We start from the raw sequence: 18,216 nt of genomic DNA on the forward strand, positions 1-18,216 counted from the left end.
GGATACAGGAGGAACAATGCGGTTTTCGTTCAGTCGATCTACGTCTCTATGTCACCTATGGCCATGAGCTGTGGGTAGTGACTGAAAGAACGAGATCGCGGATACAAGCGGCGGAAATGAGCTTCCTCCGAAGGGTGGCTGGCCTCTCCCTTAGAGATAGGGTGAGAAGTTTGGCCATCCGGGAGGGGATCAGAGTAGAGACACTGCTCCTCCACATCAAAAGGAGCCAGCTGAGGTGGTTCGGGCATCTGACAAGGATGCCTCCTGGGCGCCTCCTGGGTGAGGTGTTCCGGGCATGTCCCACCGGGAGGAGGCCCGGGGCAGACCCAGGACACGGTGGAGAGACTATATCTCTCGGCTGGCCTGGGAACGCCTTGGTGTTCCTCCGGATAAGCTGGAGGAGGTGGCTGGGGAGAGGAAGGTCTGGGCTTCTCTGCTTAGGCTGCTGCCCCCGCGACCCGGCTCCGAATAAACCGGATGAAGATGGATGGATGGATGGATGGATAATTAAACTTTCTTTTCATGTTTTCAAGAGGCAAAGTGTGAAATGGACATGGTGAACCTGCGGGAGGGAGAGGGAGGGAGGATATATTACAGGAGACATAGCATGATGGAGATTGTGAAAACAGACAGAAGGAGTCAGAGCGCTAAAACCATTGAAATCAGGAAGATGGAACACACCAGGAAAGATAAACAACCTAAATCTGACTAAGACAGGAGAAGCAAAACTGAACACGATGTACACAGGACAAGTGAATATCGCAGAGACCTAAACTTAAGAGACACTACTAAACATACTGAAAAGGTAAACAAACACAGAGATATAGGTGAGGTGTGGGAGAGGGCGGAAAAGAGAGACAGAAAGAAAGAGAAAGGGACCGAGAGAGACACAGTATAAAGAGAGAGACAGAGAGATGCAAAGCAACTAACATTACAGAGCAAAAATTAAGAACCATAACAGATTTCAGATGCACAAGAGAATAATATACACAGAGACTAAGACCAATATTTAATAATTTCAAAAAGTCCAGAATCAATCTCAATATACTTGGTCAACGAAGATACGATGAGGATAAATATAAAGAGAAAGAGCTGTCTAGTTAGTTATTGTCATGGTCTTTGTTCTTTGATCTAAACCCCTCAAAAATGGCAGATTACCTTGGGTAAAAGACCGATAGCTGAGGCACAAATTGAAAAAAAAGTTGCCTCAACAAAAGGACACTTTGGAAAGGGGTGGGTGCTCCCCTCTGCACATGCCTGAGCTGGATCCAGAGCAGCTGGGTCCACAGCAGCTGGATCCACAGGTTTAATCTTGTAGTTGTCCTGACCCGGCCCACCCAGGAGCTGTTCACAAGCCCCCCCACCCTGAGATGCACTGGCATAGGTTTGCGATCTAAGAATGCATCTTTTTTTTTTTTTTTTTTTTTTACATATCGGTTATTGTATTAATAGTTGATTTATTTATAAATTAATGTATTAATGTAATGTATTAATGGCACATTTCTGTAGGCTGTCAGGCTGTCTGATCACAGAGGAAGGCTGTACTTCTCTAACTTCAGCGCTGAGCTCCAACCCCTCCCATCTGAGAGAGCTGGACCTGAGCTACAATCATCCAGGAGACTCAGGAATGAAGCTGCTGTTGGCTGGACTAAAGGATCCAAGCTGGAGACTGGACACTCTCAGGTATGGGGAGAATGACTGATAGAGGAGGAAGAGCTGGAAACATTTCCAGTGAAAACTGAAAGCCTTTTCACTGGAACATTTACTGTGTCCTTCACTCACTTCCTGTTTGTTTCTCAAAACTTAAAATGTACAGCTCTATCACTTCTGACATAAATTAAGTAAGAAAACTTCATTTTTCTTACTTCAGGAATGTATATAGGGTTACTGAAGTTTGGCTAGCTGGCATCTAACGATGTAAACACAGCAAAGACAAGCTGGAATAAAAAGAATAAACGCAAACTTCTTTTTCCTTCAATAAATCTTAACTTGAGGGTCTTTGATGGTCAGAGACAAATGCAATTTAATAGCAGGAACAGATGCTGAAAACAGGCCAAACTTCAGTCAGAAGAATACCTGAGGAGATCCGTTCTCAGCACGAGGTCAGTCATTTATAAACTGTGGCATAATTTGGATTACTTGCTACAAAAAATTCCTAATCCTCAGTTTCCTGCACCCATTGATATGTTTGTTAGCCTCAGAGTGATTCTTTTTATGACTTTATAAAAAATTTGCTGTCTGGCAAACCATGAGCTGATGATTATTACGATTGATATGCAAAAAGAATTTGGTCATTAATTGGTTTCCAGCACTGCATACAAAGATATTTTCCTGTTGCACGTCGACACACACTTAACTGACATTAGAGGGGAGATCTCACAGGCAAGGAAAAAATTATTCTTCCTGGGTACTACTTGTATCTTCATCATAAACGAAAGAAGCCTCACAACACCCCCATGTGACAATAATAAACAATAGCTTTAAATGATGAAAAGAGGTTTAGTAGCCCTGTAACCCATAGGATATAAACGCATCACAAGTTAAAAAAGAAAAGGGCATTAATTAAATCTGTCAATGCTGACAGAATTTAGGAAAAGAGAGTTCACAAGTTTATTTACAATCCAACAGTGCAATATATATGCAAGGTGGCTCCAGGGAAAGGAACGGGGGAAAATAGTCCACACTCTCGCTCCTCTTCAGCCACTTATGCTCATGCTCCTCCAGACTCCATACCACTGGAACAAACAGGTATCCAGGAAATACAGGGATGGGTCCAGGGAATTTATATTGAAAAGACATGAGTTCACAGTTTGAATAAGTCATATTTCATTCAATACAGTGGTGTACTGACAGATCCAGGATCAGTCCAAATCATCAGCAGTTTGATCCACGTATGGATTGAAGTGTATTTCTGAAAATGTTGGACTGTTTCTTTATCAGTGTCTAACAGTATGTAGACAATGATAAATATGAGAGCGATGTAATGTCCATGTGTGCATGCTGAAAGAGACTGTGCTGGTCTGAACCCCCTCCTCCTTTCAGGTTGGAGCCTGCTGGAGTCCGATGGTTGACACCAGGTCTGAAGAAGTGTAAGTGTGTTTTTAATGTGATTCATGAAAACAAAGCAGCACACATTCAACCATCTTCAAACTGTCACATCACTCATACACATCTCTGATGTCAGGAGTCATCATCAAAGTGTAAATCAATGAACAGCTGATGGATCAATAACTACAGCTGGATTGTGTTTGTTCTCTCCATCAGATTCCTGTAAACTCACAATCGACGCAAACACAGTACACACAAACCTCCAACTGTCTGACAACAACAGCCAGGTGACATATGTGGAAGAGTTTCAGTCATATCCTGATCATCCAGACAGATTTGATATTTGTCCTCAGCTGCTTTGCAGAAATGGTCTGACTGGTTGCTGTTACTGGGAGGTTGAGTGGAGAGGAAATGTTCGCATATCTGTGAGTTATAGAAGAACCAGAAGGAAAGGAGAGAGTCCTGACTGTGTGTTTGGATGGAATGATCAGTCCTGGAGTTTGTGGTGCTCCCATTATATTCCTCTTTGTGTCTGGCACAATAACATAAAAACATCCATCTCCTCCACCTCCTTATCCTCCTCTGACTCTAACAGAGTAGCAGTGTATGTGGACTGTCCTGCTGGCACGCTGTCCTTCTACAGAGTCTCCTCTGACACTCTGATCCACCTCCACACCTTCAACACCACATTCACTGAAACTCTTTATCCTGGATTTACAGTCTGGTCTGGTTCGTCAGTGACTCTGTGCAGATTTGAGTGTAAAGAGTGTCCTCCTGTTAGAGAAACACTCTGACTGTTGAACAGATTGTTCAATCTGTACATGTACATACATACATCTCTTTTACTCAGTAACACGTTTTCAGATTCATGGATTCAATCAGTTCTTAAAAAGTTATTTTAAACTGTTCTAAATGATTCCTTGTAAACTTCTTCCTCTTCAGTCCTTTAAAAATGGAAGCTACCATTATTCCAGGGTCCACATGTTATTTTTCTCTCTTTTTTAACTCAAAGCATGAAATTTACAGTGTCTCTAATGCTGTGGTTTTTTGAGTCATTTTTGGAAGCAGGACAGGAAGGAAGGTCTGAACAGAGAAGATAAGAACACAGTTTTTGAGAAGAGATTTGGGAGTTTCAGAGGTACACCTAAATTTAGCACAGCAACTCTACTACATCATTTCTATAGCTCTGGTGACCGGATTGTTCAATAACAGTACAATGATGTTGGTTTATGGAAAGATGTTCCTAAATAGATTTCAGTCTAAGCTGCTGTGGTTAAATTCAGTGTATTTACTGAATTAACTGATTTTTTTTTTGTTTTAGGAGGAGTGAAATCTTCAGCTTATCCCCGTTTACGAATAGTAAATAAAGAATAACGCCCAGTCTTATTATGGTAAATGTAATACAAAGGTCTACAGATGAGTATATTTACATATGATTTTGCAAATGATGTTAAAATAGTTGTTTTAAAAAAAAAGTAATCAAATAATGTAATCTGTGTGATGAAATGAGCGTGCTCTTTAGATTTAGTGTTGATTCTGAATCAAATAGAAAAGCCTGTACTGGTCTGGTGTCAAGAGAAGTGGAAACTCACCTGTGAAGAGGATATAAAAAATGTTGTCTGAGAATATTTAGTTTTTATTTCTTATACTTTGGTGCAGTGATAAGAGATAATATTTTAGAATCTATATTTTAACCACTGCCAAATCACTGTGGAGTTAAAATTTGGAAATGTAATTGTTCTTTTTCTCTGCTCACTTTTGTGGAGTTGATTTGAAGCCGAGAAGACTTGGATTACTTTCAACTGAGTAACTGCTACCATATGTGGGCTTGCGCTAGCAAGACTGGGAGAAGAATGCATTACTGGCCAGGACTTGACTCTCTCCCTACTCTCTCAACCATCCACAGACCAGTAGACGAAATTGTAATCACCATAGAGTAGAGTAGGAAGTTTATGGAATTTTTTAAATTAATCTGACTGTATAATTGAGATCATCTGATTAAGCGGTTTTCTTTGCTCCTGCAAAATTGCTTAAATAAATATTCCATTTGGATTTAAAGTCTAAATTGTCGCAATTCCCTTTATGGTTTTAATAGTACAGGTTCAAACTTGTGTTTGAGTATTGCATCTTTAAATGGCTCTTTCCAAAAGAGAACCCTTTTCATGTCTTTTTCCACTCAAAGCTTCACATTGGATATCAGTATGCGGTGTTTCTCTGAAGCTTAGTTCACAACCAGCTCCTTTGCATTTTCAACAAGAAATCCAGCTTCATGTTTATCTTTCATCAAAGCAGAGAATGCTGAGCTCAGCAAATCCATTTATTATAGACCTCGTTAGAATCTCAATGAGAAAAGCAGCATTTATTATGATGTTGTCAAAGGAGCTTGCAAAGAAAAGCGTCTGGACTTCTTTGAGTTGCTTGAAGACGTTTCACCTCTCATCCGAGAAGCTTCTTCAGTTCTAAGGTCAAATGGTGGGGAGTCCCAGATTTAAACCCCGTGGGAGTATCCCCCCAAAGAGGGACAAAAGGACCCCCTGATGATCCTCTAATCGCCTGAGCCAAGGTGTGAAAGTGAGTGTGGGTCCCAATCAGCCAGGGTTTCGGAAACCCTGGCTGATTGGGACCACACCCAAATCTGGGACTCCCCACCATTTGACCTTAGAACTGAAGAAGCTTCTCGGATGAGAGGTGAAACGTCTTCAAGCAACTTAAAGAAGTCCAGACGCTTTTCTTTGTGAGCTCCTTTGACTACGATGACCTGGATGACTGAGAACCTTCACAGACATATTATGATGTTGATTATTCTCAGCAGAAAGGAAGAACCAATCATTCCTCAGATTCATGTTTATCATCACATTATCATTACAGTTCCAGAATCATAAATAGACATTTGTTACACAGCAAAATGAGCAGATTTATAGAGCTTTTTATACATTTCTCTTTTCATCTGATCTGTCAAATCAAAAAGTTCACAGGCAAATTTAGTTTGAAAGGAAATCCCAAATTTCCATCTTGTTGAATGAAACCATTTTAATAAAGTCAATCAGCTGTTTTCTGCTTTATACTCTTACTTGTTGTGTTAAACTGACAGGGTCTAGAAAGAGAGCATAACACTGTGAGGAACCTTGGAGTCATTTTTGACCAGGATATGTCCTTCAATGCACATATTAAACAAATATGTAAGACTGCTTTCTTCCATTTGCGCGACATCTCTAAAATTAGAAATATCCTGTCTCAGAGTGACGCTGAAAAACTAGTTCATGCATTCATTACTTCCAGGCTGGACGACTGTAATTCATTATTATCAGGATGTCCAAAAAACTCACTGAAAAGCCTTGTTCATAGGGGGTCAAATAATTGTTGGGTTTTTCTCTGTATCTATTATTGTACGATCTACTGTACAATATAAAGCGCCTTGAGGCAACTGTTGTTGTTTTTTGGCGCTATATAAATAAAATTGAATTGAATTGAATTGAATTGAATTGAACTGAATTAAATTAAAGGCTGCCTGACATATGACATATGTGACATATAAAATGACACATTTTATGTGTCACACAAACTGAAAATGCTTCACCACATCTAGGAAATTAAAAAAAAAAGGTTAGTCATATTATTTCTCAAAAAACCTCAGCAATTCTCCTCTCGAGTATATTTGCTCCGAGCCTGCAAACCTGCGCTAAACATGAAATCTGTTTAATTATCATGTTAAATCTTTTGAACTCCTGGCTCCACCCAGAGCATCCGCAGAACTACCTAAAAACAAAACCTGTGTGTTAGCATGAACTTCACATTTGAAACTCAGTTTTCCTCACTGTCCTTCCCCCACTGATCACAGCAGGGGAATTTATGTCTTTGTTCAGCCATGAATCCAGCTCACCTCATTTGTCATTGAGCCCAACCATTAATGGCACCTAATAGTGTGGCACTGCATATTCTTCCCTTAGACACTATTTTTCAATTTGTCAATTAGAGTCCTTAAACATGAAATAGACTGCGTCAAGGGAAGCACCGATACCGATACCGGTATCTGGTATCGGCCTCGATACCACATTTTCTAAAGTACTCGTACTCGTTAAAAGTTCCCCGAAACCCGGGACGGATACCACGGTCTGAGACCTGTCTATGTTTGAGCGGCATGTAAAGGGTTAATCACAGGCCCCGAGTGCCCGCCCCCAGGCCCCGGCTACATTTTTTAAGGGATGGTTGGCAATAGGGATGCACCAATACCGATACTGGTATCGGGTATCGGCCTTGATACCACATTTTCTAAAGTACTCGTACTCGTTAAAAGTCCCCCGATACCGGGGACCGATACCACGGTCTGAGACCTGTCTATGTTTGAGCGGCATGTAAGGGGTTAATCACAGGCCCCAATTAACACAAGTAATTTACTCAAGCACCAAAAATCCCAATGAGTACAAAGAATTTACCCACGCTTATTTACACAGAGGAGCATACCTGATGCTATAGCAGTGGGACGGAAAATAGTTGGGCATTTTAAACATTCCGCCTTAGCCTACTCCCGCCTCGAGGACATTCAGGGACAGCTCACCCAGCCAATAAAGAAACTGCAGCAGGACGTACAGACGCGCTGGAACAGCACGTATCACATGCTCCAGTCCCTCATTGAGCAAAAGCGAGTGCTGGGCGTGTCCAAGCACGAACTCCCTGACTATCTCGCCGCTCACCAATGGGCTCTTATGGAGACGACTGTTGCCATCCTCGCCCCCTTTGAGGAACTAACTAAAAAAGTGAGCAGCTACGACGCACTAGCCTCTGATGTCATCCCAGCTGTGACTGTGCTAGTAAGACTTCTAAACAGAGAAACAGACGAGGACCACGGCGTCATGACAATGAAAGCAACCTTACTGGCAGCTGTCAAGAAGCGCTTCAGTGACATCGAGACCAACCCACTGTACTTCATCTCCACCATACTTGACCCAAGGTAAAGTCTGTGTGCTATAGGTATTCAATGAGTATAGCTACAGTACTAAATGCAAGGTTATTTTACATCTGAAATATTATATATTTGTAACTAAAATACACAAATACAAATGTTTGCAATATATATATTATGAAATACATTTCCCTTATTACTACCAGAAAGTCAAATGGGTGGCATTTGTCACAGTGGTTTAGGGGAAACTAAAATCAGTCCTATTTTTCCACATATTAATACATTTATGAATTTTGTGCAGGTATAAAGATCGCTTCTTCTCCAACAACACTGCTCCAGAGGCCAAGCTGCACCTGAAGCAGGAACTGCAGATGATGTCCAGAGCTGAGGCAGAGGGGAGTTGGGCAGAAGCTGCAGAACCTCCTGCTAAACTGTTCCTCAAGGCCCAGGCCAGCACTAGCAGCAGTCTGGACACTGTATTTGACGAAATCGCTAAGGAGCAGCCCCAGGCAGCACAGCCGCTGGAAGCAGGTGCTGCCATTGAGCTCGACACATACCTCGGAGAGGCCCCAAGCCCTCATGAAGACAGTCCTCTGAAGTACTGGGGTGTCAACAAAATCAGGTTCCCCACTTTGGCTAAAATAGCCCGTAAATACCTCTCAGCCCCATGTAGCAGTGTGGAAAGTGAAGGGCTTTTTAGCTCAGTGTCACACATTATAGATGAAAACAGAAACAGTCTGACTGCTGATAATGCAGAAAAGCTACTTTTCTTAAAAAAAACCTGCCACTCACTTTTTCTCTCCATTAAGTGAGTCGTCCACAGTTCTATATTTGTGGATGTTGTTAGTTTATTCAAATATTGTGCACTAAATAGCAAAGATGTTTATTAATGCCCCTTGTGTTGTTCAAAGCGGCAGAGTTTACAATAAACTGAAGAAAATACTTGAGTTGCACTGACACTATTTAAAAAAAATTTTCATAATTGTTTATTCTGTAATATGTTGCATACAACATGCTTTTTATTTTAAATAAATGTTCTTAATTCCAAACCAGTCCCTTGTTTTGTTTTTGTTAAATTATAGGACTAAAGCTGTTACCTGTAAATTTAAATCATGTTTTTATTAACTACTCGGTATTGGCGAGTACTGAAATGCAAGTACTCGTACTCGTTTCCAAAAAAGTGGTATCGGTGCATCCCTAACTGCGTCCACAAGTCAGTACAGCTGTGAATCTGGCCCATTTTCAGTGAACACTCGTGGTGTGGTCCAATGGGTGCTATAAGAAACAAAAACTTAGGACAGAACAGTTATCAGTCATGTGCTTCATACAAAATTTGCATATGTTTTAATTTCATGTTGATCCTCTGAGTGTAATAGTACATTTTTAATTTGAATTTATCAGAGCTAACCAAAATAGGTTTGCTTTCTTTACTTTGCTCGTTTTTCTGCAGTACCTCGTCCTGTCACATGCCCCTACCGGTTGCACTCTTTTTTTCGATAATTTACTATTTTAAAGTGAAAAACCTCGGTCACTTGGACCTGTGTTTGTGAATGCATAACTGTATTTTGAATGTGACAAGTCTACCATTCCCCTATGTAATTCATAAATATTGTTTTAGTTCTGACTATTTTCCTCTATAAAATTTAACTGACTTCTACATTGGCCTGCTATAGTTAATGATAACATGAGTAATATCAAAACTTTTCTTAAAGCAAACACCAGCAATCCAAAATTAGCAGCCAAAGGATTCAGTCTGCAGCTCCACACTCTCATGTGAACCTGCAGTCTCCCCCTCCGGTCTCTCTTATCCTCCTCCTCCTGGCAAAAGCACGGATTCGACGGAACAGATCAACAGCAATAGCATTAATGAATTCTATTGAAGACATTTCATCAGCAACACATAATAATAAATATACTATAGCGGTATTCATTGATTTAAAAAAAAAGCTTTTGACACTCTGCAACACTCCATCTTGATTTCTAAGTTAAGTACTTATGGTGTGAGAGGAATAGTATTGAACTGGTTAAGCAGTTATTTAGATAATAGGTTTCAGTATGTGCAGTGTTTAGGCAATTCGTCTGATAGAATGAAAATACAATGTGGGGTCCCTCAAGGTTCTGTTTAAGGACCAAAATTTATATATAAACGACATTTGTGATGTGTCAAAAATGTTAAATTTAGTTTTGTTTGCAGATGATACAAATTTTTAGTGTTCTGGAGAAAACTTGAAAGAATTGGCTAAAATTAAGGTTTATAGAAATTTTAAAAAATGGTTTAATGTAAATAAGTTCTCGCTGAATTTGGAAAAAACTAAGTTTATGATATTCGGAAACAGTTTAAAGGAGGAAGAGATAATACTATCTATAGAGGGAGTATTAATTGAAAGAGTGACAGAATTCTTTTTTCTGGATGTAATAGTGGATGACAAGTTAACATGGAAATCTCATATTGAACATGTTAAAAAAAGTGGCTAAACGTATTTATATCCTGGGTAATGTAAGATATATATTAGATTGCAAGACAATGAGAATATTATGTTTTTCATTGTTTTTATGCTATCTGAGTTATTGTGTTGAAGTATGGGGGAATACATATGTGACTAATATGGAACCATTATATTTATTACAGAAGAGAGCGCTTCGAATTATGCATAATGTTAAATATAGCAAACACAATAATAGTTTGTTTATGAAATCGAAATTATTAAAACTAGAAGATATAGTGAAATTACAGACATTAATTATTATGTTTAGGGCAAAAAATAAAACACTACCTCTTAAGTTACAAAGTTTATTTGTATTGTGTTCAGAAAATTGGAGATCTCACAAACAGTGTTACTTTAATTAAAAGGAAGGTTGTGTAGGGGAAATGAATTACTGCTGTACCATCTGTGAAACTAAGTGAATGAATGAGTGAATAAATAAATAAATCTTCACCCCACCACACCTCCACTTTCTCTTGTGGCTTTAGTTCAGGCAGCAGCACAGTTAGTGGACCTGTCGGTCCAGTCAGGCTACACAGGGACGGAGATTCCCCCCAGGGCTTCCCCAGAGGCTAAGTTTGAGTCAGTTGCCACCTCTGGACCCCTGGAGAAAGTAGAGCCTGCTAGGTTTCTGCCATCAGTCCAGCAGTCCTGTGTCTCCGCTAGTTCGGTCCCCAGTGTCCCTGCTCCCAGTAGCTCAGTTAGCCGCCCAGCCTGTAGCTCGGCCTACCACTCCCCCACCTATTACTCCTCCACCACAATCTGCCCTGCTACCTGTAGCTCAGTCTTCAGCTCCGTTACCTGTAGCCCAGTCTTCAGCCCCGTCTGCCACTCAGCCACAATCACAACCAGAATCACTACAACCTTTATTACAGTCCATATCTCAGTCAGTGGCTGTATCCCAATTCAGGGTCTGCAGCCTTAAAGTACGCAGCCTTAACGGTCCACAAGGGCCGCGTACTCAAAGACCGCTAAGGCCGGAAGTGCGAGGCTTCTGAAATGGGACGGTCTAGCCTACGGTACATTGCCCAGGTTGCCTAGCAACCATGACACTAACAGCTGGAAACATTTCATACAGCATTATTTGACAGAAATGGAGGAGAAAATATTTTGTTCATTTGTTTGTTTGTTTCTACAGGAGCTTTGATTTGATAAGTATCTGAGGCTGAGACCACGGGACTGTGAAATCATGATTATTGGGCTTCACTTCTGTACTGAACAGTCATTTTAAGATTAGCTAGTAAATAACAATTAGCTCATGTTGTTCATGAAGCTAAAGTCATCTTACTTTGGTAATGTAAATATAATATGGCCAATATTAAAGTTATTATTTCAATCATTATTAGTTATTACAGCAGTGAATGACTCTGTTTCAAAAACTGAGCTGCAGTAAAGATTCAAGCTGCATTTATTTATATTTCCTGTCACCTTAAATCTTCACTGTACATATAACTGTGTTACATATAAGAGACAAATATTGTTCTTTTAATATGTTGGCATTACTAAATTTGTCTGAGTGCTTACTTTAAATATCCATAAAATCATCAAATTTTCTGTAAGATTAAGGTCGACTATTGAACGGCGTATATTTTAAAGTAAAGGCTTTAAAACCAAGTTACTACAAACGTCACTAATGTCACATAACTTTGCCGACATGTGGCAAACAGGAATGTTTTAATGTTCTCCGTTATTAAACATTTGAGCATAAATAAGTGACATAATATTCAGTACTTACTTTTTAAAGTTTACTCTTCGGGCGCCCCTCTTCCGCCGTTTTTTTTTTCGGCAAAATTATCCACACCCACGGCCGCGCTATGCATTCTAGGATATGTTAGGCCACGAAGTCTACATCGCCACATCCTTAAAATTAAGGGAAATGAAGGACGCATTTTAGGGCCACATTTCGAGCAGCCTTTGAATTGGGACAGCCTTTGTCGCGTCGCTGTGATGTAATCAGCCTTAAAATGCGGCCTTTAAGGCTGCAGACCCTGAATTGGATACAGCCAGTAGCTCAGTTGGTAGCCCAGTCATTAGCTTTGTCATCAGTTCAGGCTCCAGTGTCACCCTCTGAGTCGCCACTAGCTCCGTTTCCAGTGTCACCTGTTCAGCAAAGTTACATTGAAACCAAACACACCATTGTTTTTCTTGTGACATTATCAATAAGTCCCATGGCCCTCTTCCTATTGAAAAAACAAAAGTTGTATCCAAGATGACCAACTTCTAAATGGCCACCATGGACCAGTTCATTGAGATCACATCTGACTCCACACTCAAGCTGAGGTTTGCAGATCAAGCACTTTGTGAATTATGCATCCACTCATAGGACAGAGAGCTGTGGGCATTATACCTCTGTTCCCCATGTTGCCTCACTGAAAACAAAATATAGATCTAAGTTCAACACTGAACATGACTTGAGTGTGGCTGAGCGTTAAAAATATAGAGAGACAGGGGTCCTGAGGGGTGACTGTAAGGGTGAGGTATAATCCAAAACAGCAGCATCTGGTTTAAATAGCAAACTGTTGAAATGCAAAACTAGAGACTGCAGGAAGGCACATCATTAACCAGAAATCTACTCATGGTAACTAGTTTACTTTTTTTAAGTCAGTCAATCAAATAAGTCAACAAATAAAGAAATGAGTTTAAAAGGAGAGAATTTTTGGAAAAAAGAAAACATACATGTATAAAGAGAAGTGTTGTCACTGTGCAGACTGATGTCATTAAGAGCTCAGAGTCCAGCAGAAACAACAGCAGCAGAAGGCAATTGATGAACATTAAACATCAGCCTGTATCTGGAGCAACAGTGTTGGTATCCAGCAGTGGCCTTTGACCTTCAATGGCATCAAATGATTTATTTTGGTTTCCTCCAGTCTGATATTTTTTAATGTGTTCAGATAATTGTTTGAGTCAATATATACAATAAAGGTTTTAACAACGTGTTAAATATCTGATGGCGTTATCAATATTAGCTGACCCTAACCCCATCCCTCCAGAGTTTGAGAGAGAGGAGCTGAAGAGAGCAGCATATTAAGACAGTGGAGAAGAGGTGAGCATGCGACACAGCAGACACAGGAGAGCCAGGTTAAAGGAGCCATTATGGCTCAATATAAGCTCTGAGATCAAAACCTGAACTCACACTGTCAACATGACCGAAACTTCCAGTCACAGTGAATCTGTGTGTCAGGGACACTGCTGTCTGACTGCATACAGCTGACAGTGAGATGAAGCAGGAAAGAAGCAGCTGATATTTGGACAGCAAACATGATGGAAAAGTAGTTAAAGTAAAGGCTGTAAAACCAAGTAAATGCTGAAAGTACAAAAATCGCTAATGTCATATAACTTTTTCCGACATGTGGCCAAAAGTAATGTTTTAATGTTCTTCATTATTAAACATTTGCACATAAATAAGTGACATCATATTCAGTACTTACTTTTAAAGTTTACTCTTCAGCCGCCCCACTTCAGCCGTTTTTTTTTTTCGGCAAAATTATCCACACCCACCGCCGTGCTATGAAGTCTGGGATATGTTGGGCCACGAAGTCTACACCGCCACATCCTTAAAATTCAGGGAAATGAAAGACGCATTTGAGGGCCGCATTTCGAGCAGCCTTTGAATTGGGACAGCCTTCGTTGCGTTGCTGTGACGTAATCGCCCTTAAAATGCGGCCTTCAACGCTGCAGACCCTGAATTGGGATACAGCTAGTGAATCAGTGTGTATCAGTGAATGTATCATGTTTGCTTCACGGCTCCATCTAGTGGACTAATAGTAGAAGTAGAGCAGCTGAAGTAGAGCAGCTGAAGTAGAGCGGCTTCCTCTGCCTCACACTGCTTCTGACTGCATTCAGCTGACACTGAGATGAAGCAGGAAAGAAGCAGCTGATATTTGGACAGCACAGTGATGGAAAGGAGGATTTCAGTTGATGTGTGTAATGTAATGATTTGTGTTTCCTCTGCAGGTGAAGGTAGAAAGTGTGTGTAAGCTGATGTGGATGTGAATTAAGCATCATGGATCAGTGTGAGGACAGAGTAGAGGGAGTCCCTCCCTCTAAAACCACTCTGTGTGGCGAACATGAGAGCCAGACCAAAGCTCAGAGGTGAGATGACCATCTCTAACTGTCCATGAATCTTCTCCATGTCACAGCTCAGCACTCACATCATTATTCACAGGAACCAACATGGACCTCCACCCAGCTGTGTGTCTTTAAAGAGTGATGCATCTAAAGATGAAGCCATTAAATTTAATTAAAAAGCCCAGCAAGCATCTGCTGCAGAGAGGTGAGATGTTACTAACATCAACTCTTTGATGTTAGTTTGGTGTCTGATTTAAACACTGATTTACACTGCCAACACTAGTTTGGGGTTTCCTTCTGCTCAAGCTCAGACTACAAACCAGTTTCTCTTTTGGTATGAAGGAAGGCCTAAAGGACAGTGAACTGACACACTATTCTTATAATTGTGTAGCAGTTTTAATTTATTGTGCAGTTGTGGACGATCATGGCTCAAGAGTTGGGAGTTCGCCTTGTAATCGGAAGGTTGCCTATTTGCTCCCTGGCTTGGACAGTCTCGGTCGTTGTGTCCTTGTGCAAGACACTTCACCCGTTGCCTACTGGTGGTGGTCAGAGGGCCCGGTGGCACCAGTGTCTGGCAGCCTCGCCTCTGTCAGTGCGCCCCAGGGTGGCTGTGGCTACAATGTAGCTTGCCTTCACCAGTGTGTGGATATGTGTGTGAATGGGTGAATGAGTGGATGTGTAAAGGTCCTTAGGGACTAGTAAAGCGCTATACAAATACAGGCCATTTACCACACATGCCAGCCAGCTTTCCATCTGACTGCAAACTCCTCTCATGTCTGACCTCACTATAGGAATGGACCACACCTCCACCACAAAAAGTATTCAAAGTCTTCAACAGCTTCTGTGGCTGCAAATGAACAACACATTTTTCTTCTCACAAGATCCATGGGACACCTGCTGAACCTGATCCCATCTTTGTCTCCCTAAAGAATAACTGGTCTTCAGATCGTCCAATTAATTTTAAAATCTTGCGGGCATCTGCAGCACAGAGGTGAACTGTTACTAACATGAACACTTTGAGAGCTGATTTGACTATTTGATGTTGTTGGATATAAACTGCAGTGCAAATACATAATTCCCTCGATCCCATCCCCGCACAGCATTTGTTTCAAAACAACTGAAAGTTCACTTAAGAAGAAAGAAAGTGTACTTTATTGATCCCCGTGGGAAAATTCCTCTCTGCATTTAACCCATTCACTCAGTGAAGCAGTGGGCAGCCATTGGGCACCCGGGGAGCAGTGTGTAGGGATGGTACCTTGCCTCAGGGTAGCTGTTCAGGGGAATCGAACCCCCGACCTTCCACTCATGGGGCCACTACGCTACCTACTGAGCTATCCCTGCCCCTTAAGCCAACTGGAAGTGATGCTTGTGTTTGTGTTTTCTTCTATCAGTCATGTTGTGATGCATGTTGGAGGAAGTTAGAGGAGGTAACACTAACTTTGATGCAAAGATTTCCCTTTTACTCATAAAACTCAGAGCATCAATGATGCCCCAACTTTTCTGATAATCAGGGTTTTGAACAGAAGATAATTTTTATTGTCATTATACAAGTTTATTCTTCACATGGTTATACTGCAGGATCACAGTGGACTCTGCAACTTACCTGACAGACTTCGACCTCAGTGGGACTCTTGGTTGCATGACCTGGGAAACCTTGCAGACGCAAAGGTTCACAGATGCTACATTCCTTCTATCTTCGAGGCACAGCACTACAAACTTCATCATTTTTCTGATGCAAGTGCATCTGGATATGGAATGTGCACTTACCTCAGAGCAGTAAGCACAACTGGTGTAGTCCACTGCTCATTGGTGATGGGAAGATCAAGAGTTCCACCAACCACAGTCACAACTATACCTCGGCTTGAGTTGGCAGCGGCCATTGTTGCTGTGCGCACTGGTGACATGCTAAAAAAGGAATTGGCAATGGAAATTTCTGAAGAAAGGTATTGGACTGACTCGAAGGTGGTACTCGGATACCTCAGCAATGAAGCCAGAAGATTTCGTGTGTTTGTTGCAAACCGAGTGGAACTCATCAAACAAAGCACAGATTCAACCCAATGGAGGTATGTAACTTCCGAAGATAATCCGGCGGACCACGCCTCAAGAGGCCTCACAGCAGAACAAATTGTAGCATCAAACTGGTTCAAAGGCCCAGACCTTCTTTGGCAGAAGGTTATACCCAGTGGTGAAATTAAGGTGGGAGAGTTATCAACCAGTGACCTGGAGGTTAAGAAGGTTCAAGTCCACAAGATACAAGTGGAGGAACAAAGGTCCCTGTTAGATCGCCTACACAAGTTTTCCGACTGGTCGAGAATGATTAAGGCAGTTGCTAGACTCAAGCGGTATGTGAAAGGAGCAAAGGATCACAAGAGTAGATCACACGACAAAAACAGCAAAACAGATTTGTTAAAGTGTTAATTTTAAATTTCAATTCAGGTTAGTTTTTTTTGTGCGCAACGCAGATTTTCTGTGCGCAGAGACCCTGCCAGCAGTGCGCAATTGCGCACGTGCGCAGCTTACAGGGAAAATTAGCCTCCCAGTCTCCTCTTTTGCTAGCACACATGGTGTCTGCATGCTGCAGCTCACAGTTAGCTCCACACATGGAGACAATATCATTCAAAGAGTAGAAATAAGTGAGAAAGAAGATGGAGGATAAGGCAATAAGGCCCTAAAGGACTATTTAGCACCTCCTGGATGTCAGCTCACGAGGTTTGTGTGTTTTATTTTCTGTAATTAAGGATTTTAGATTGATTGACACTACGTACAAGAGTGCATTTTGATGTGATGTTTTTGTTTTATCCGTGAGCAGTTCTCACGGGTTGCCAAGACCAGAATAAACCCTGTTCTATAAATACATTGTGCATACGTCAATCCTTGAGGGTGCTACAGTGTAACTGTTTATATAGAGTGTTATTAATTTTATTGGTAATGCAATCATATGGCACACTGACTTCTGAGGAAATTTTAAATGGCACTGGCCATCAGAAAGGTTGCCTACCCCTGCTATAAACCATTGAATCAGATACCGAAGCAATTAGGTTCTAAATGAAGCTTCAGACGTCACTGATCACGTGACTCTGACCAAACGAATCAAGCTTCAAAACGATGCTTCTGAAGCAGTGTGTTGAGTTTTTTGACACAAGAACTGGAGCGTCAACTTCAAGCAGGCCATCACTACAAAAACTCATTTCAACTCTGATGTCTTCTTAAAGTCATTGCTTAGTAACATGGGGCGATCGTGGCTCAAGAGTTGGGAGTTCGCCTTGTAATCGCAAGGTTGCCGGTTCGAGCCCCGGCTTGGACAGTCTCGGTCGTTGTGTCCTTGGGCAAGACACTTCACCCGTTGCCTACTGGTGGTGGTCAGAGGGCCCGGTGGCGCCAGTGTCCGGCAGCCTCGCCTCTGTCAGTGCGCCCCAGGGTGGCTGTGGCTACAATGTAGCTGCCATCACCAGTGTGTGAATGGGTGGATGACTGGATATGTAAAGCGCTTTGGGGTCCTTAGGGACTAGTAAGGCGCTATATAAATACAGGCCATTTACCATCTTGTATGATTTCAGATCCTTGCTGTTCCCCACCTGCCCTGTAGGTGGCCCCAGTGTGTTCACCCTGTTTCCAGTCCATCAGCACACCTGTTCCCTGCTTATTCTCCTACATGTACAGAAAGTCTGAACACTTAGTGGAAAATGTCTTTAATTTAACCACAACACTACCAATGAC

At 41.5% G+C, this 18,216-nt stretch overlaps 4 protein-coding genes across 7 annotated transcripts in view; all 4 read left to right on the forward strand.

Moving 5' to 3' along the window:
* Positions 1-5,113, forward strand: part of LOC146521030 (protein NLRC3-like) — a 142,451-nt gene extending 137,338 nt beyond the window's left edge. For both annotated transcript variants that reach the window (XM_085154257.1, XM_085154256.1), the window contains 3 exons: positions 1,510-1,683; positions 3,043-3,089; positions 3,265-5,113. In XM_085154257.1, coding sequence (XP_085010383.1) covers positions 1,510-1,683; positions 3,043-3,089; positions 3,265-3,842 — 799 coding nt within the window. In that variant the 3' untranslated portion in view covers positions 3,843-5,113. The remainder of the gene's footprint in view (positions 1-1,509; positions 1,684-3,042; positions 3,090-3,264) is intronic.
* Positions 1-5,113, forward strand: part of LOC146521034 (NLR family CARD domain-containing protein 3-like) — a 42,743-nt gene extending 37,630 nt beyond the window's left edge. For all 3 annotated transcript variants that reach the window (XM_085154250.1, XM_085154247.1, XM_085154249.1), the window contains one exon: positions 3,942-5,113. The gene's annotated coding sequence lies outside the window, so the exon portion shown is untranslated. The remainder of the gene's footprint in view (positions 1-3,941) is intronic.
* Positions 1-18,216, forward strand: part of LOC146521035 (uncharacterized) — a 235,515-nt gene that overhangs the window by 14,425 nt on the left and 202,874 nt on the right. The gene's annotated exons all lie outside the window — the stretch shown is intronic.
* Positions 5,228-14,379, forward strand: LOC146521036 (zinc finger BED domain-containing protein 4-like). Its single transcript, XM_085154525.1, has 2 exons — positions 5,228-7,996; positions 8,250-14,379. The coding sequence occupies exons 1-2, from the start codon at positions 7,662-7,664 to the stop codon at positions 8,758-8,760; spliced, it is 846 nt and encodes a 281-aa protein (XP_085010651.1). The 5' UTR covers positions 5,228-7,661; the 3' UTR covers positions 8,761-14,379.

The sequence above is a fragment of the Neolamprologus multifasciatus genome, chromosome 3 (genome assembly GCF_963576455.1).
Source record: "Neolamprologus multifasciatus chromosome 3, fNeoMul1.2, whole genome shotgun sequence".
Classification (NCBI taxonomy): Eukaryota; Metazoa; Chordata; class Actinopteri; order Cichliformes; family Cichlidae; genus Neolamprologus; species Neolamprologus multifasciatus.